Source organism: Neoarius graeffei, chromosome 12 (assembly GCF_027579695.1).
Source record: "Neoarius graeffei isolate fNeoGra1 chromosome 12, fNeoGra1.pri, whole genome shotgun sequence".
Lineage (NCBI taxonomy): Eukaryota > Metazoa > Chordata > Actinopteri > Siluriformes > Ariidae > Neoarius > Neoarius graeffei.
Window position 1 is genome coordinate 68,866,232 of NC_083580.1, and position 16,496 is coordinate 68,882,727.

At 40.5% G+C, this 16,496-nt stretch overlaps 1 protein-coding gene across 1 annotated transcript in view; it reads right to left on the bottom strand.

The window, feature by feature from the left end:
* The window catches only part of pacs1a (phosphofurin acidic cluster sorting protein 1a), a 55,594-nt gene that overhangs the window by 6,610 nt on the left and 32,488 nt on the right, over positions 1–16,496 (bottom strand). The window contains exons 10-21 of the mRNA XM_060935194.1: positions 16,047–16,140; positions 15,086–15,172; positions 14,807–14,919; positions 14,186–14,318; positions 7,918–8,022; positions 7,492–7,598; positions 3,931–4,085; positions 1,892–2,002; positions 1,667–1,784; positions 1,547–1,589; positions 1,404–1,446; positions 1,170–1,305 (exon numbers count right to left, since the gene is read on the bottom strand). Of these exons, the coding sequence (XP_060791177.1) occupies positions 1,170–1,305; positions 1,404–1,446; positions 1,547–1,589; positions 1,667–1,784; positions 1,892–2,002; positions 3,931–4,085; positions 7,492–7,598; positions 7,918–8,022; positions 14,186–14,318; positions 14,807–14,919; positions 15,086–15,172; positions 16,047–16,140 (1,245 nt within the window). The remainder of the gene's footprint in view (positions 1–1,169; positions 1,306–1,403; positions 1,447–1,546; positions 1,590–1,666; positions 1,785–1,891; positions 2,003–3,930; positions 4,086–7,491; positions 7,599–7,917; positions 8,023–14,185; positions 14,319–14,806; positions 14,920–15,085; positions 15,173–16,046; positions 16,141–16,496) is intronic.

Genomic DNA, 16,496 nt, shown 5'->3' on the forward strand with positions numbered 1-16,496 from the left:
ATAGCAATGTTATAAGGTCGGCTATAACATAAGCCTAGCGCAATTCATCCTACACGATGTTCGTCATTTTTAGAGGAGGCTGAGCCTCCCTCGTTGTCTTAGAGCAATCGCCCGCGCTCCAGCTACAAGGCAATATCACAGGTTTGTATTAATGCACTCATTTTAATGAGGAAATGTTTATTTAGCATTTTTGGAAGGAGTCTCCAGCGTCAGTACGTTCTAATAGACAGAGAGAAAGCTGTTTCTTGAACTGTCTTCAGGACTTTGTGGTTTCTCGGTAAGCTGACAAGCTCCATTATTTTCTCTTATTAATTTAAAGAAGAGGCTGTTTATAGCCGTTATAATCTAACCTGATAACAGAAATTAATCCCCACCACCCAAAAGACACTGCACAAGATTAAATATATTGTTCATGTTGGCAAATGGCCATGGTATAAGAGGGATAAATCAGGAAGAGTTATGCTGTTATTGGAAAAGAATCAACTTCAGGGTGTTAAAAGCCCTCGACTTTGTTTCTTGGTTTTACATTCCATCATGCTTTGTTCCCATTTAATGAAATAACTAACTGAGTAAATCACTGCAGCTTCAAGACGCGCTACAGTAAAAAGGGCCAGGTTTAAACAAATGGATGTGTAACCTGTTCAGTTAACAGTTATTCCACGCGCCTCATCGGCTTTAACCCACGTACGACGGGATTGAGTGGAATAACTGTTTTATTCTATCCACATTCACTGGATTTTGAGAAACGGAGCATTTTTATTTTTAGCAAATTCGATAAATAAAAACTTTATACAAAACATCCGACAAAATCACTTCCGTTTGGAATGTAAACAAACCGGCGAAATGACAGGAGAAATTTGTGAAAAATGCTATAATAATAATAATAATAATAATAATTCTTGGAAAAAAAAAAAGATACGTTCTTGCAGTCAAATACTTTTATTCCATTCCATATTTTGTTGCTTTTTTGGCGTTTTGTTTTCGAGTAGAGTTTTTATTTCGTCCTCAATTGGTTCAGCAACACGCTCCGCCATTTTTCCCCCCCATCTACTCATGGTATACAGTATGAGCTGATATCCTAGTAGTAGAGTAGCCAATCAGAGCACACGATTGCTCATATCCAGTGAATGTGGATCGAATAAAGATTGTTAGATTGTCACCAAGCCTACCCATGAACACCACTGAGAGATGGTGAAGGGGGAGGGGTGACAGATTCTTTTAGCATCCCAGTGGACATTGCATGAGCAGGAGGAGAGGTCGAAGGAACGATCAGACTCAAAGCCACGCCCTCTTCATAGTCTCCACCTATTGTGGAAAAGCAAAGGAGAAGAAATTTTACTCAAAGAAGTTTTAAGTTTTAGTGCAGGTAAAGATGGTCATGTGACATCAAGAATTATTTGTACCTGCAAATCCGGACATGGGCTCAATCAAACCGACTTTAACCACCTGATTGACATCAAACAAACACAAATAAAAAGAAATTAACAGCGTACATGACAAGCAATGGGAAGTGTCAAGCAGTAATGCTAATTAAAAATGTACTTACACCCACAAAGGGGACAAAATTTTGACAGGAATCATCCTCTTGCCTGAAAAAGCAGGAAACATTAAATATAAATATGTCGTGCATGGTTATAATGCCATACATAGCTGCGATTCTGCTCACATTTTGTGCTTGCAGGTTAGCATAGCCTCAGCGATAGGCAGCTGGTGAGTGACTGTGGCTCCATCAATATACTGACCGATACATCCGGCCACGTCCACACCCTCTGCAGATGATAAACCTGGACATATACAGTACACAACCACATTTAGAGATAGAAGTAAAGTACCGGTAGCTGCAGTTTGACACGAGACCAATGAAAGCATAACAGCAACAGCAGTAACGTACCAGGTTGAGGAGGATCTGTCCGACTGAAGAACTCCCGCCATGCACCGTCAAGGAAAGCTGTACGGTAGCGGTTGTCTAAGGAGCCAAGGTACTTAGCCACAGGGTGAGAACCTGCAAAGAAGTTGCCATTTACTCATCTTGACTTCCCACTTGAGTCAAAAGCCAGCTATTTAACAGTTATTCCACGAAATCGAGTCGTACATGAGCTGATAGCCGATGAGGTGCATAGCGCCGAGTTAGCTATAAACCATGTACGACGAGAGTTCATGGAATAACTGTTTTATTCTATCCACATTCACTGGATTTTGAGAAACCGAGCATTTTTATTTTTTGCAAATTCAATAAATAAAAACTTTATACAAGACATCTGACAAAATAATTTCCACTTAGAATGGAAACAAACCGGCAAAATGACAGTAGCAAAATGCTATAATAATTCTTGAAAAAAAGATAAGTTTTTACCATATTTTGTTGCTTCTTGTTTATATTTTTTGTTGTTTTCTTCTTCTACTTCTTCTTTAGGGTTTTTTGGCAATTGGCAAACCAACTTAAAGCATATATGCAGAACCATGGCCTCACTTTCATTTATAAATGCCTTGAGACCTCAAGAATGGCACAGGAATAGTTTTAAGCGTTAACAATAAATCTAATATAGTAATTTTTACGATTAAAGTGATTCATATAGGTAGCGGTCTGAGCGAATGACCTTGATGTCCGTAACGTCACAACAGGAAGTCTATCGGTCTCATCGCCATTTCCGCTATACTAAAACACAGAGCTGACCGCAACTCCAATCTTCCATTTTGAGCTAATTTATCGCCATGCCACGTAGATGTGTTGCTGGCAGATGCAGCAACACGACAAAAGGTGGATTTACGTTGCATTCATGGCCCAAGAATGTTCAAACTGCAAAGATTTGGATGCGTTTTGCGAGAAGTTCACGGGCACATTGGGTGGCTACAAAGTGGTCTCGCCTCTGCTCTGCACATTTTACTGAGGACTCGTACGAGACCTCTGATCTGTTGAGGAGCGTTGGCTATAAGCCCGTATTGAAAGAGGGTGCAGTACCAACAATTAAAGGAAAAGAAAACAAGAAAAGGAAAGTATTTTATTTATTTTTCTTTTAAAAAGGAAAGTTCAGTTGCGCCAGTTCTCCCGGAGTGAGCCGAGGGCTGTTGCTAAAACCCGGGATGGAACGGGACGAGACATATTGCTCGGGCAGTGACCTCCCCGCAGTTGTTGCTAAAACCAGTGACGTCCTGTTCCGTCCCGGGTTTTAGTAACCGGTTTTTTTTTGCCTGAGCCGAGCAGTAATGGCGGAGTACTCAGTATGAAGAAAACAGAGAATGAGTGGAGCAGCCGTCTGATTTCTAAACTGGATATTGCTGCCATCTCGCCGTTACGTGGAAGAAGCGAATGAACGGAGAACTGAACGAACAACTGAACGAACAACTGAAAGTGAGATTGTTTCAAAACAATCGGCCACAAGATTGGCCTTCAAGAAGCGAGAACACAGACGGGTAAGCTCCGACTCTTATATAGATAGTTGAGCAAGCTGGTAACGGTATTTCTTACTTTCACCATAAATTTTTATGACTTTGGTCTGTAGCTGTCAAAAGCGTTAAACTATATTCTTTTAAGCATTTCTGGGTTTTTTTTAATACTTGATAATTTTGGGGGTTTTGTTTTCGAGTAGAGTTTTTATTTCGTCCTCGGCTGGTTCAGCAACACGCTCTGCCCTTTTGTTTTTCTCTACTCACGGTATACGAGCTGATATCCTAGTAGTAGAGTAGCCAGTCAGAGCACATGATTGTTCATATCCAGTGAATGATTAGATAGAACTTTATTGATCCCTTTGGGAGGGTTCCCTCAGGGAAATTAAGATTCCAGCAGCATCATTACAGATAAACAGAGAATAGAAAATAGAGAAAAAAACTTCTAGATAAATTAAATTAAGTATTTACATATACAAATATAAAAATGTGGACGGAATAATCTCTATTAATTTTTATTAGCCCCTGAATAACTACGGTACTTACCTAGTGGAACCACAAGAAACCTTAAGTGCCCAAGCCAATCAGACGTCTTGTTGGCTAGCTGAGACACAAAGAAGCGCAAGATGGCTCCCAGATAGTTGTGTCCTCCCACAGCCACCACTTTCACAGGTTTTGGTGTGACAGAGTTACAATTACAGCTGCACAGAGCAGGAGCACAGAGGACATCGAAGCGGAGGTGCAGAAAGGAAGGACGAGAGCAAAAACATGAATCGTTACAATATATGGCATGACACATTAATCTTTGGGAGTCTGGTGCTACTCTGACGGTATACACTCACCAGCCACTTCATTAGGAACACCCATATATCCACCTGCTGTTTGATGCAGTTCTCTAATCAGCCAATCGCATCAAATCATACAGATACAAATCAAGAGCTTCACTTAATGTTCACGTCAAACATCAGAATGGGAAAGATTGTGATCTCAAAGTGTAACTTTCACTGTGGTACGGGTGTTGGTTTGAACCAGATGGACTGCTGGTTGGAGTATTTCAGAAACTGCTGATCTCCTGGGGTTTTCACACACAACAATCTCTAGAGTTTACACAGATAGAATGGTGTGAAAAACAAAACACTGAGTTGAGTGAGCGACAGTTCTGTGGGTGGAAACAAACGCCTTGTTGAAGAGAGATCAGAGGAAAATGGACAGATTGGTTTGATCTTTTTTGCCAGGAAGGATATAGTAACTCATAGCAACTCTTTACAACTGTGGTGAGCAGAAAAGCATCTCAGCATGCAACAGCAGAAGACCACATTGGGTTCCACTCCTGCAGCCAAGAACAGGAATCTTAGAATCAAGAACAAGTTCCTATTAAAGCGGCCGGTGAGTGTATAAAACCTTGAAAAATGTTTACTGTGTCAGAATCTGGTATCTTTTTTTCCCCCCTTAGTCAATATAATCTGATAATTCTTTTTTCAGCTAAACATACTTTGAAGAAAAAAAAAACCAAATATCCTACATAGATTAAATTTATTTACATTTATAAATGTATGCAAGATAATGAAAAATAAATCAAAGAAACAAATGGATAAAACAAAGGTGGGGTTTACATTAGACCGTATCAGCGGATCATCAGATTAACGTTTTTAAAACGATTAGCGTGCACACAGCAACACCAATACACGGATACGCTCGGCTCCGCAGGCATCCTGCGCTCCAAATCACTCCGCCCTGAACAGCGAGTGCCCTCTGGAGGGTGCGCACTCCGGCCCTGCGCAGCTCACAGAGCGCGCGAGTGAAGCGCACGAGCAGTGATTCGGGACTGAGCCGCTGTGTGTGTGATCCCAGCGCATATCACTTACCACTTGCAAGTGGAAGGATGGCAAGCCTAAAGACAATCATAACTACACAATGGGCAGTATTTGCATCAGTATTTGCAGTATTTTCATACTTTTATACTCTTTAATGAAAGGTGATACAAGGCGGAAGTCCGCGCCGGTTTTCAGCAGTCGAATCACATGACCAACGCCAGCGAATCAGGAAGGTGGATGTCACAGTGACGTTGTCCAATGACGACGCCAGCTAGAGCTCAGCACAGCATATCCGCGTATTCTCAATGTTTACACAGCACCGGACCAGACACGATCTGGATTGAATACGTGGACCCTGGCGGATTCCCGTTTCCCGGCGTTTTAATGTAAACGGACAGTGCATCCGCGAAGAAAACGAGACAGATACGGTCTAATGTAAACTTGGCCAAAGATAAAATAAAACGATGTACAACTATTTACACTTTAAATGACTATATCTCAGTTTCTATCAACCCCAAACAAAAGCGAAACTGACGTTTCTTTCAACAAACCGATTTCTTTCGAGCACAGACTCGAGATTCACCCAGACTATTGCTGATAGTCTTATCGAGTGATTATAACTGCTGAAACACCCCCTGGATTCTGTGTGCACTACAGCTTTAAGCTCGCTTTGCTGACACATCCGTCACACATCAGCAGTGATCGTGATGACGTGTGTCAAATACGATAATGCAGCTAATTAACACGAAAATTTCTCAAATCAGTGATTTTTCAACATACCTTTGGAAGAGAAATTAGAAGTAAACAGATCATGCAAACCAATCAAAGTACAGATGACATGAAGAAATAAATGGCAGAGCTGTAAGGTTTGTGTGGTGTGAATGAAAAAACTGGTTTAGTACAGCTTTTCTGTTTACCATGATTAATATTCAGAATAATTAACAGTTATTCCACGAAATCGAGTCGTGGAATAACAATTCGCATAGCACTGAGTTGGCTATAAGCCATGTACGACGACATTGAGTGGAATAACTGTTTTACTCTATCTACATTCACTGGATTTTGAGAAATGGAGCATTTTTATTTTTATGCAAATTCAATAAATTAAAAAAAAAAAAACTTTATACAAAATGTCCAACAAAATAATTTCCGCTTGGAATGTAAACAAACCGGCGAAATGACAGGAGCAATTTGTGAAAAATGCGATAATAATTCTTGAAAAATAACAAAAGATACGTTATCAAATATTTTCATTCCATATTTTGTTGCTTTTTTTTTTGGGGTGTTGTTGTTCTTTAGGGTTTTTTGCCAGTTGGCCAATCAACTTAAAGGTGCATTACCACCAGCAACTGGGCTGGAGTGTAGAACAGGAGATATTGGGGGGGGGGGGGGGGGGGGGGGGGCAATATTCTTTTAGCTATTTCTTTTAAATACTTGATCATTTTGGGGTTTTGGCGGCACGGTGGTGTAGTGGTTAGTGCTGTCGCCTCACAGCAAGAAGGTCTGGGTTCGAGCCCCGTGGCCGGCGAGGGCCTTTCTGTGTGGAGTTTGCATGTTCTCCCCGTGTCCGCGTGGGTTTCCTCCGGGTGCTCTGGTTTCCCCCACAGTCCAAAGACATGCAGGTTAGGTTAACTGGTGACTCTAAATTGACCGTAGGTGTGAATGTGAATGGTTGTCTGTGTCTATGTGTCAGCCCTGTGATGACCTGGCGACTTGTCCAGGGTGTACCCCGCCTTTCGCCCGTAGTCAGCTGGGATAGGCTCCAGCTTGCCTGTGACCCTGTAGAACAGGATAAAGCGGCTAGAGATAATGAGATGAGATTTTGGGGTTTTGTTTTTATTTATTAGAATTTTATTATTATCTATTAGAGTTTTTATTTCATCTTCGGTTGGTTCAGCAACATGCTCCGCCAGTTTGTTTTTCTTTACTCATGGTATACAGTATGAGCTGATAGCCTAGTAGTAGAGTAGCCAATCAGAGCGCGTGATTGCTCATATCCAGTGAATGTGGATCGAATATTAAGCAAGTAATGGATGAGGCTTAACAAAATAACTTTTCCAGCCTCTTATTGCCCCGTCCCAACTTTTTTGAGATGTGTTGCTGTCATGAAATTTCAAAATGTCTCACTTTCGACATTTGATATGTTGTCTATGTTCTATTGTGAATACAATATCAGTTTTTGAGATTTGTAAATTATTGCATTCCGTTTTTATTTACAATTTGTACTTTGTCCCAACGTTTTTGGAATCGGGGTTGTATATGCTCAGACAGAAATTTGGACTGAACCACTTACAACTTCTGAATCCGAGTGAGCAGAGCTGAGAGCGCAGCCTGAATCTCAGACACTGAGCACGTACACACCACTGGATGCTTCTGTGCCTGCAGGGAGTCTGCTACATACTACACACACAAAAAAATGAATATAACTACATTAAGAGACCAGTGTATATTGCCCTAAACAGATTTTCCTTTTTTTTTTTTTTTCTTTAAACCTAATTTTATTAGGTTGTGTTTCTAGAAGCTACCATCTGGCTGAAACAGACTACATGTGTATAAAAATATGATAAATAACAAGCAAAAAGCATAATCTGAATCGCCAGTCTAAACACAGTTTTAAAGATATACTACTGAAAAAAAAAACAGTTTGATTTTAATTTTAAATGTAATATCAGAAAGAAAATCTTATTAGCAGATCTGAGGCACAGTATTTAGTCACTACCTGTCCTTGCCAGTCACTGCTGTTAATGAGGATGAGGCTGTCAGGCAAGGTCGTGTCAGACACCAAGATCTGGTTCAGCTGGTCATACACTATCTTCCTGGGCATCTACAGACATATTCACAAGAGAAAAGGTGCGTTTTGTTTCTTTAGAATAAGCACACACAGCACTGACCGAGCAGAACGATCACACCGATACCGGCTCAATGGCTAAACATGCTGACAGTTTCAAGCGTGCATCATCGTGAGCCGACATTCCAAATGCTGCTATTTATATCTTTTCAGCTGACAATATGACAAACACATCAGACACGGCACCACACTGGGAACTGAAACAGAGCACTTCATCCTAACAAACGTCATACGCTCCAGAGGCGTTCAGATATTTTTGTGCAACAATAGTAGCAACGTTAGCCAATTACTGACTCACTGCAGAGCCAAGGTGCTGTTATATAAGCAGATTGAGCGCCCACTCTGCTCCACGCTCTGCACACCCACTCAGAGTGTCCCGCACTCGAATCCACAACCCAGATGAATCACCACGTTTACTGTGGAGCCTCCAGTGCTGTTTATTCTGCAGCGCTTTAGCAAGATTCTTTGGCACAGTGAAGGAACGCAGGGTTTAAAGGTGAAACATTCATAATTCTTAATGAACAAAAATATAAACATTTATATAGTCATACCTGAACAATATATTATATTACAGAATATATTACTAATATAATGCATGATTAAATCTGTTCACTTTTAACTTCAACATCCTCAATTAACTAATCATCAATCATGTCAATAAAATTAAAATTTTATTTGTCACAAACACAAGCATACAGAGTACGACATGCAGGGAAATGCTCATTGCAATGCTCCATAGGTCATGAGGATTGTTTTTTTTTTTTGGGGGGGGGGGGGGGATGGCTAAAAAAAAAAAAGGGGGAGTAAAATAGAATGTAATAAATATAATAAAAGGAAAATAAGAACATGATGATTGAGTGCTCTGCAGAATATACAGAATATGTATAGTTAACAGTTATTCCACGCAATCGAGTCGTACATGAGCTGATAGCCGACGAGGCGCGTAGCACCGAGTCATCTATAAGCCACGTACGATGAGATTGAGTGGAATAACTGTTTTATTCTATCCACATTCACTGGATTTTGAGAAATAGAGCATTTTTATTTTTTGCAAATTCGATAAATAAAACCTTTATACAAAACGTCCGACAAAATCGTTTCCGCTTAGAATGTAAACAAACCAGTGAAATGACAGGAGAATTAATTTCATTCCATATTTTGTTGCTTTTTTTTCTATTGTTTGAGGTTTTGTTTTCGAGTGGACTTTTTATTTCGTCCTTGGTTGGTTCAGCAACATGTGCCGCCATTTTCTTCTTTAGGGATTTTTTTGCCAGTTGGCAAACCAACTTAAAGGTGCATTACTGCCACCGACTGGGCTGGAGTGTGGAACAGAAGCTACTGGGGGGAAAAACTATATTCTTTTAGCTATTTCTGTTTCTTTTAAATACTTGAGAACAAAGTGATATATCTGACTTGATGCACGCCGCCATTTTGTTTTTCTCTACTCACGGTATATGAGCTGATATCGTAGTAGTAGAGTAGCCAATCAAAGCACATGATTGCTCATATCCAGTGAATGTGGATAGAATAAATATATATAGCTCTGCAATATACACTGTAGAATATACAATATACCACGGGCGATTGCTCCAAGACAACGAGGGAGGCTCAGCCTCCTCTAAAAATGACGAACATCGTGTAGGATGAATTGCACTAGGCTTATGTTATAGCCGACCTTATAACATTGCTATTTCAGATCCAGAATCATAGAAATATATGTGCTCAACCCAACTACAGTGCAAAATCATTCCGTTATAACTTTCCCCAGTTCGCCTAATGTGTGCGTGAGTTTTTCCCCCTCGTGACAGCGCGATGCAGCCCAGCCTCAGTGCACTTCAGTGGCATTTGGGAGCTATGCGCTTTTCAATCTCAAAATGCAAGACGGTTATTGGACAAATACTGCGAAAACGCCCGCCCACCGGACTCCCAGCCTCACAGTGGGAGGGACATGGCAAAGCTTTCCGCGAGGAGACTGGTGATTGGTGAAAGCGGCCGGATATTTTCTTTGATTGACAGCTCGTTTCAAATATAGACAGGCAGCGGTGAATCTCAGTTCAGTCCCATGCGGATTCGCAAGTGCTGTGGTGTATTGTAAGAGATCAGCTTACATTTAGATTTCATTCATTACATACGGTTTCTACCAGCTTTTTTAGTTTGTATATATTTTCATTGTAAATAAAGTGTAAATATAGTGTTGTCAAGTTTGCTATCTTAGTTCCAGAAATTTCGTTTATTTGAGTGACTGAACTTGAACTTGAGGGGGCTAGTCAGCTAGCAAGAAAGCTGCGCACGGATGCCAAGCATTGTTGATTTAATTTTGGCGAAGCCATTTGCCAGTCTTCCTTTCGAGGAAAAAATTAAATTTAAAGAGCAGGGTAGACCAACACCTCAAATTGACTTGGTGAAAAAGGTAGGGAATAATACTCATTCCTTTCAGCTCTCCTGGTACGAGAAAGTGAATTGGCTAACAGCAAGTGACCCACATCAACAACAGTAAATAGGCTACTTTAGTAATATGTCATGGATGGACCAAAAATATAGAATCTATTTAAAATGTTTATGCTGAGTATATTATATTGGAATATATATTTTTCTGGATATGAATTAAACACCGCTACAATTTGGAAAACATTTTTAAACAAAAACACAGACGAGAACATTTCACACTACAGACCTGGATTAAAAGTGAAGGGTTATCAAAATTGTCAATAAAACATTTCTCAGTCAAAATAAGTAAAATATAGGGAAAGTGTCATTGAATGAAATGTGTGGCACCCAGCTCTATGTTTGGCTCCCCAAGGTCAGTGCTTGTGCCTATTCCAGAACACTCTGCTGTTACTGCTGAGGTTCCTGACAAAGAGCTGCTTTCAATAATGATCAATTTTTAAACAACATGCCACAATTTTAAAAAATATAAAATGTTAAAATATACCCCCCCAACACCACCATCATGTATATTGGACAGTAGGCTAATGGGCCAAAAGAACCTGTTATTTCACAGTTTGTGACCCTGCCAACAATCAGCCAGCTCAGAGGCAAGAGTATGGGCAAAATTGATGTGTTTTTTCTTTTAAAATCTGGAAATATCGTAACCGACCAGCCTCCCGTTTGAAAGACTACCAGCTGCCACTGCAATATACATATGTATAACTATATTGCACTGTAACGGATGTGTTGAAATGTATATCGCACTATAATTAGGTTGCACAAGAGAAATATGTATAACCCATACGGCACACAAGAAATATACTGCACTGTAATTAGGTTACACAAGAGGTATAATGGCTATAGAAATGTACTGTATATAATTGTACTTAAGTGAGATGGGGGGGGGTGAGGGTGAAGTGGCGACGATACCTAGTAGTTGTCCGTTTGTACAGAAGCTTAAGTCAGCCAATTAGAGCGTCCTAAATAGGCATGCTGTATTGACCCATCCCACATGACATCACGACAAATGCGGCTGCCATTTTGGACATGAACTACCAGTAGTCTACCACAGCCAACAACGAGGAACGACGGCAAAGCATCGAAAGGAATATAGCCATCAAAGAAAGTTTTTACTTTCAGCAAGACTTCCATCATGCCATTATATTGTTGTGCACCTGGATGTAGTAACCATCAACACACAAGGCAAGATTTATCATTTTACCGGATCCCGACAGATGCTGACCGACGGAGAAGATGGATAGCAGCCATTAACAGGAAAGATTGGCAGCCCTCGGCATACCAACGGTTGTGCAGTGACCACTTTGTTGGAGGTAAGACGAATAAAATTAGCCAGAAAAGGCATTGCATTGCTGTTAACATTCTGTGGCGGCGAGTGTGTAACCAAATAGGCTAAAATAACCCATTGTAACCTCTTTGTTCTTCTGTAGTAGCTATTAGCTAACGACATTAGCTAACATTGTGTTCCTTTGCTGTTGGTAGACTGTAGGACAGATCAGAGGTAATGTCCTACAAATAAGTGTTCAAAACAAGAGGAACATGTATTTGTCTCTTAAATCCAGGCCGTTTCCCGTAATCTGTAACAACGGTTGGAGAAAGTAATGGCAAATAGTGAGTGCACAAACCATGGAAGGTAAACTGTACACAGCGCCAGGGCAGTGTGATGGTATGTCTACTTTTAGATTGTGTTAGCTTATCAATGAACACACTCGTCACTCGACGAGTTTCATGCCTTTACGACGGATACTTAAATGTGTGTTAGGTATTATTGTTGCAGTCTAAGCAGTCATTGTAGCAGCTAGATGAGCGAGAACCGAAAGGGTCTGTGCCATAAACCGTTATTTCTGTACGGCGTTGCTAATGTGTCGTTCTCTAAGCCTGCTAACCTCAATTTTTGCAAATACCTCTCCCTCTGCTCGCCCTGTAAATGCCCTACGTCGCTGGATAGTGAAGGTGTTTTCTGCATCTCGCTCCTTTTTCTTTTATGTTTTTTGTTTGTCGTCTTCCTCGCATTCAAACTGATTCGAACCGAAGTCCACTTCATGTCCAAAATGGCGGTCGCGTTTACGAAGGTCACGTGAGTGGGAAGGGTCAATAGCTTAATAAATTAATTTATTTAAGAAGAACTGTGTTTAATTTTAGCATGTAATAGATCCATTGGGTTAATGTAACATTTAGATTCAAAGTATTATATGAAGAAATAGAGGTTTACTATCTATACTTACAATGTAAAAGAAAATTTTGTATAACTGTAATCATCACTTTTGCCATTAATCCCCATTGTCCCATATCACACGAGAAATTATATTAAAAAAATGAATGTCATGATTTTATTTGAAGAGGGAATTTAATTCAGGTCAAACACCAAAGGCAAAATTGTGATTGTTTAGATTTCTGAATATTATCTCGCTCTCTTTTATACTTTACATTATTCTAGCCACAGTCACTGGATATGAGCAATCGCATGCTCTGATTAGCTACTCTACTACTAGGCTATCAGCTCATATACCGTGTGAAGACATTTCATCAGAGAACGTACTAAGAAAGACTGATTGTGTCCTGATTGACTGTTGGTTTCTGACACACTGATATTTATCAGTCATCAAGGTTTAAACAGAGTTTTCTTACGATCTTTCTGATCATTTTGAGTCGTTTAACTGGGAAACACTATGGAGAATAACTCAGACGTAGAAACACCAGCAATCAGCAGAATGAATTCATGATGAATCCTGGCTCTGACAGCGCTACATCACTCGACTTCATAATCAAGCCCAGCTACAAGTGTACGCTCGTTTTTGAAATCCTGCACATACAGTTATTATTACAAAAGAACCTGCATACAGTCAAAAGTTTAGACACTCCTACTCGCTCATAGGTTCTTCTGTATTTTCTACATTGTAGAACAACACTGAAGACATCAAAACTATAACATATGGAGCATATATGGAATTATGTGGTAAACAAAAAAAAGTGTTAAAAAACAATATGTTTCATATATTAGACTCTTCAACATAGCCAGCGTTTACCTTGATGACGCTTTACACACTACTGGCATCATCTTAACCAGCTTCATGAAGTAGTCACCTGGAATGCTTTTCAGTTAACTGCTGTGCCTCGTCAAAAGGTAATTAGTGCAATTCCTTGCCTTATTAATTTGTTCAAGATCAAACAGTAAATATTAAATAATAATACAGTTAATAAGCCCTATTCCACAACTGTTGTAATCCATACAGTATTGTGTCAAAAACCACTCAACTAGGTAAAGAAAAACAACAGAACATCATTACTTTAAGACATGAAGTGCGTTTTAATTAATAAAAAACATTTAATTAGAAGGCGTGTCCAAACTTTTTATTGGTACTGCATGTACACGAGCTCTACTTAAGTTCTAAACCTCTGTGACCCTCACCATTATTTATTCATAAATATTATTAAATATTATAGAAATTGTATCAATTTGAGATCAGATCCCATCAGAACTAGGATCCCATGAGGTGCAAAAAAAAAAAGGTCACTTGAGCAGGAGGTTTTTGCTTTCAAGTGACAAGGATATGACTTTTCCATTGCTTTCTGCAGGATCCCTTTTCCGATGCGCACTAGTTTCTTGGCCTTCCTGGAAAGCTTTCTATCAAAAAAGACCTCTGTGATAATCTACTGAGAACTCTAATCCATGTGAGGACAGGAAGGAGCTCACCTGTGGAGTGAGGCTGAGCTCAGGTGAGCGCTCACTGTCCGAGCTGTTTGTCCGCTCGCTGAGAGGTTTAGACAGCTGTCTCTCTTTCATGGGAGTCCCTCGCTTATGCTTCGGAGTGTGACCACCATCCAGCCTGGGGATGAGTCACAGTAGCATGTCACACAGGAGATATTACAGTGTGCGTTGGATGAGTATATCTCATCTCATCATCTCTAGCCGCTTTATCCTGTTCTACAGGGTCGCAGGCAAGCTGGAGCCTATCCCAGCTGACTACGGACGAAAGGCGGGGTACACCCTGGACAAGTCGCCAGGTCATCACAGGGCTGACACATAGACACAGACAACCATTCACACTCACATTCACACCTACTGTCAATTTAGAGTCACCGGTTAACCTAACCTGCATGTCTTTGGACTGTGGGGGAAACCGGAGCACCCGGAGGAAACCCATGCGGACACGGGGAGAACATGCAAACTCCGCACAGAAAGGCCCTCGCCGGACACGGAGCTCGAACCCGGACCTTCTTGCTGTGAGGCGACAGCGCTAACCACTACACCACCGTGCCGCCCCGGGTGAGTATATATATATTTTGTGTGTGTGCATGCGTGTGTGGTACCAGCCTTGGAGAGGGCATGGTCTGGCTGCTGCTCCTCTGTGGGGTTCGTGGTCTCTCTGCCACAGAAACAGTGATGCTGGGAGTTCCATCGCTCAAAACCTCCACCTCATTCAGCTCCTACAACACCAACTACACATTACCTACCAGCTACATGACACATGGGGGCAAAAGACAGATCGCAGTTTTCTTGAGAGACTAAAAGAGACAGACGAAACAGAAACGGAAATAAAAGACAAAGAGACAGCCATAAAGTGAAGGAGGGATGAAAAGGTTATGGTCCCACCACTGGGTCTGTCTCGGAGAAGGCGTCATCCAGGTGTGCACTACTGGAGCGCTGAATTTTACTTGATGTAGTCTGTTCCCCCTGCTGCTGGAGAGACAGATAGAGAGAGATGGACCAATACTTAGGTTTTGATATTCGATAAATAAAAGAAAGTATGAATGGACAGATAGTTAAAGAGTTAGTTATGGATAAATGAGTAAATGTTGAGTAGGTACATAGTTGGAAATGTGGATGGATGAATAAATAGTTTTATGGGTGAGCAAATTTTTTGAACAGATGGATAGTTAGATGTTGGATAGATGGATGGACTGATAGTTGAAGGGGGAGACAGAGGGGTGGAGGGATGATAGTTAAATACATAGATGGACAAAGTGTTTGTTGGATGAATGAATAAAAGAAAATGTAGCAGATAGATAATTGGAGGACTGGATTGGATAGATGGATAAAGAGTAGATGAATAAAAAATGGATAACAGATGAGCAGATAAATGGATGGATGGAGAGTAGATGAATAAAAAATGGATAACAGATGAACAGAAACGGATGGATGGACTGATAGTTAAAGGGAGAGACGGAAGGATGAATGGATGATCGTTAAATGGATAGATGGACTAAGTGTTGGTTGGATGAATGAATGAATAAAAGAAAATGTAGCAGATAGATAATTGGAGGACTGGACTGGATGGCTGGATAAAGAGTAGATGAATAAAAAATGGATAACAGATGAGCAGATAAATAGATGGATGGATGCTGAATAAATAAAGCGGTAGATATTTGATAGATGAATGATATACAGTTGGATGGATGAATGATAGGTAAATATTTGGATGGATGAATGAATGGGGAGAAAGCTGAATAAATGGATAGTTGGATCAATGGAAATATTGACCTACGATGAAAGAAAAGCTGATATGAAGTTAGAGGTGGGATTTGCCAATATTCTCCTTAAATGTGACACTCACAGGATTCAGTGTGTCTCTGCCAAGAGAACATCTGCTGTTCAGACTGCCAAACTCATTGTGAGAGCTGGACTGAGAAATAGCTTCAAAGAATGGCCTACACACACACACACACACGACAGAGAAAATGCATGCACAGTCACAGGCAGTGGAATAATGTGTACTGCAATAGAAGTTCACGAAAAGCCTTTGGTTGGTATTTTTATCTTTGGCTTTAGGTCAGGGATGCAAATCTATACCCTGATCATGGTGTAAGTTCCACCCCTACAAAGTGCAGGGGCTTCACAAGGAATCATCTAGAAAAATACTTGTATAAGATCTGTATCGCAGCTTTAGTCAGTGCTCGTTACATAAGACTTCTCAGCGCTGTGGAGTGGTGTGGGTGTGGTTTACCAAGCCATTTTCTGTTGAATTATGTCTGTCAGTCTACCAGATTTTCATACCAGATGCTCA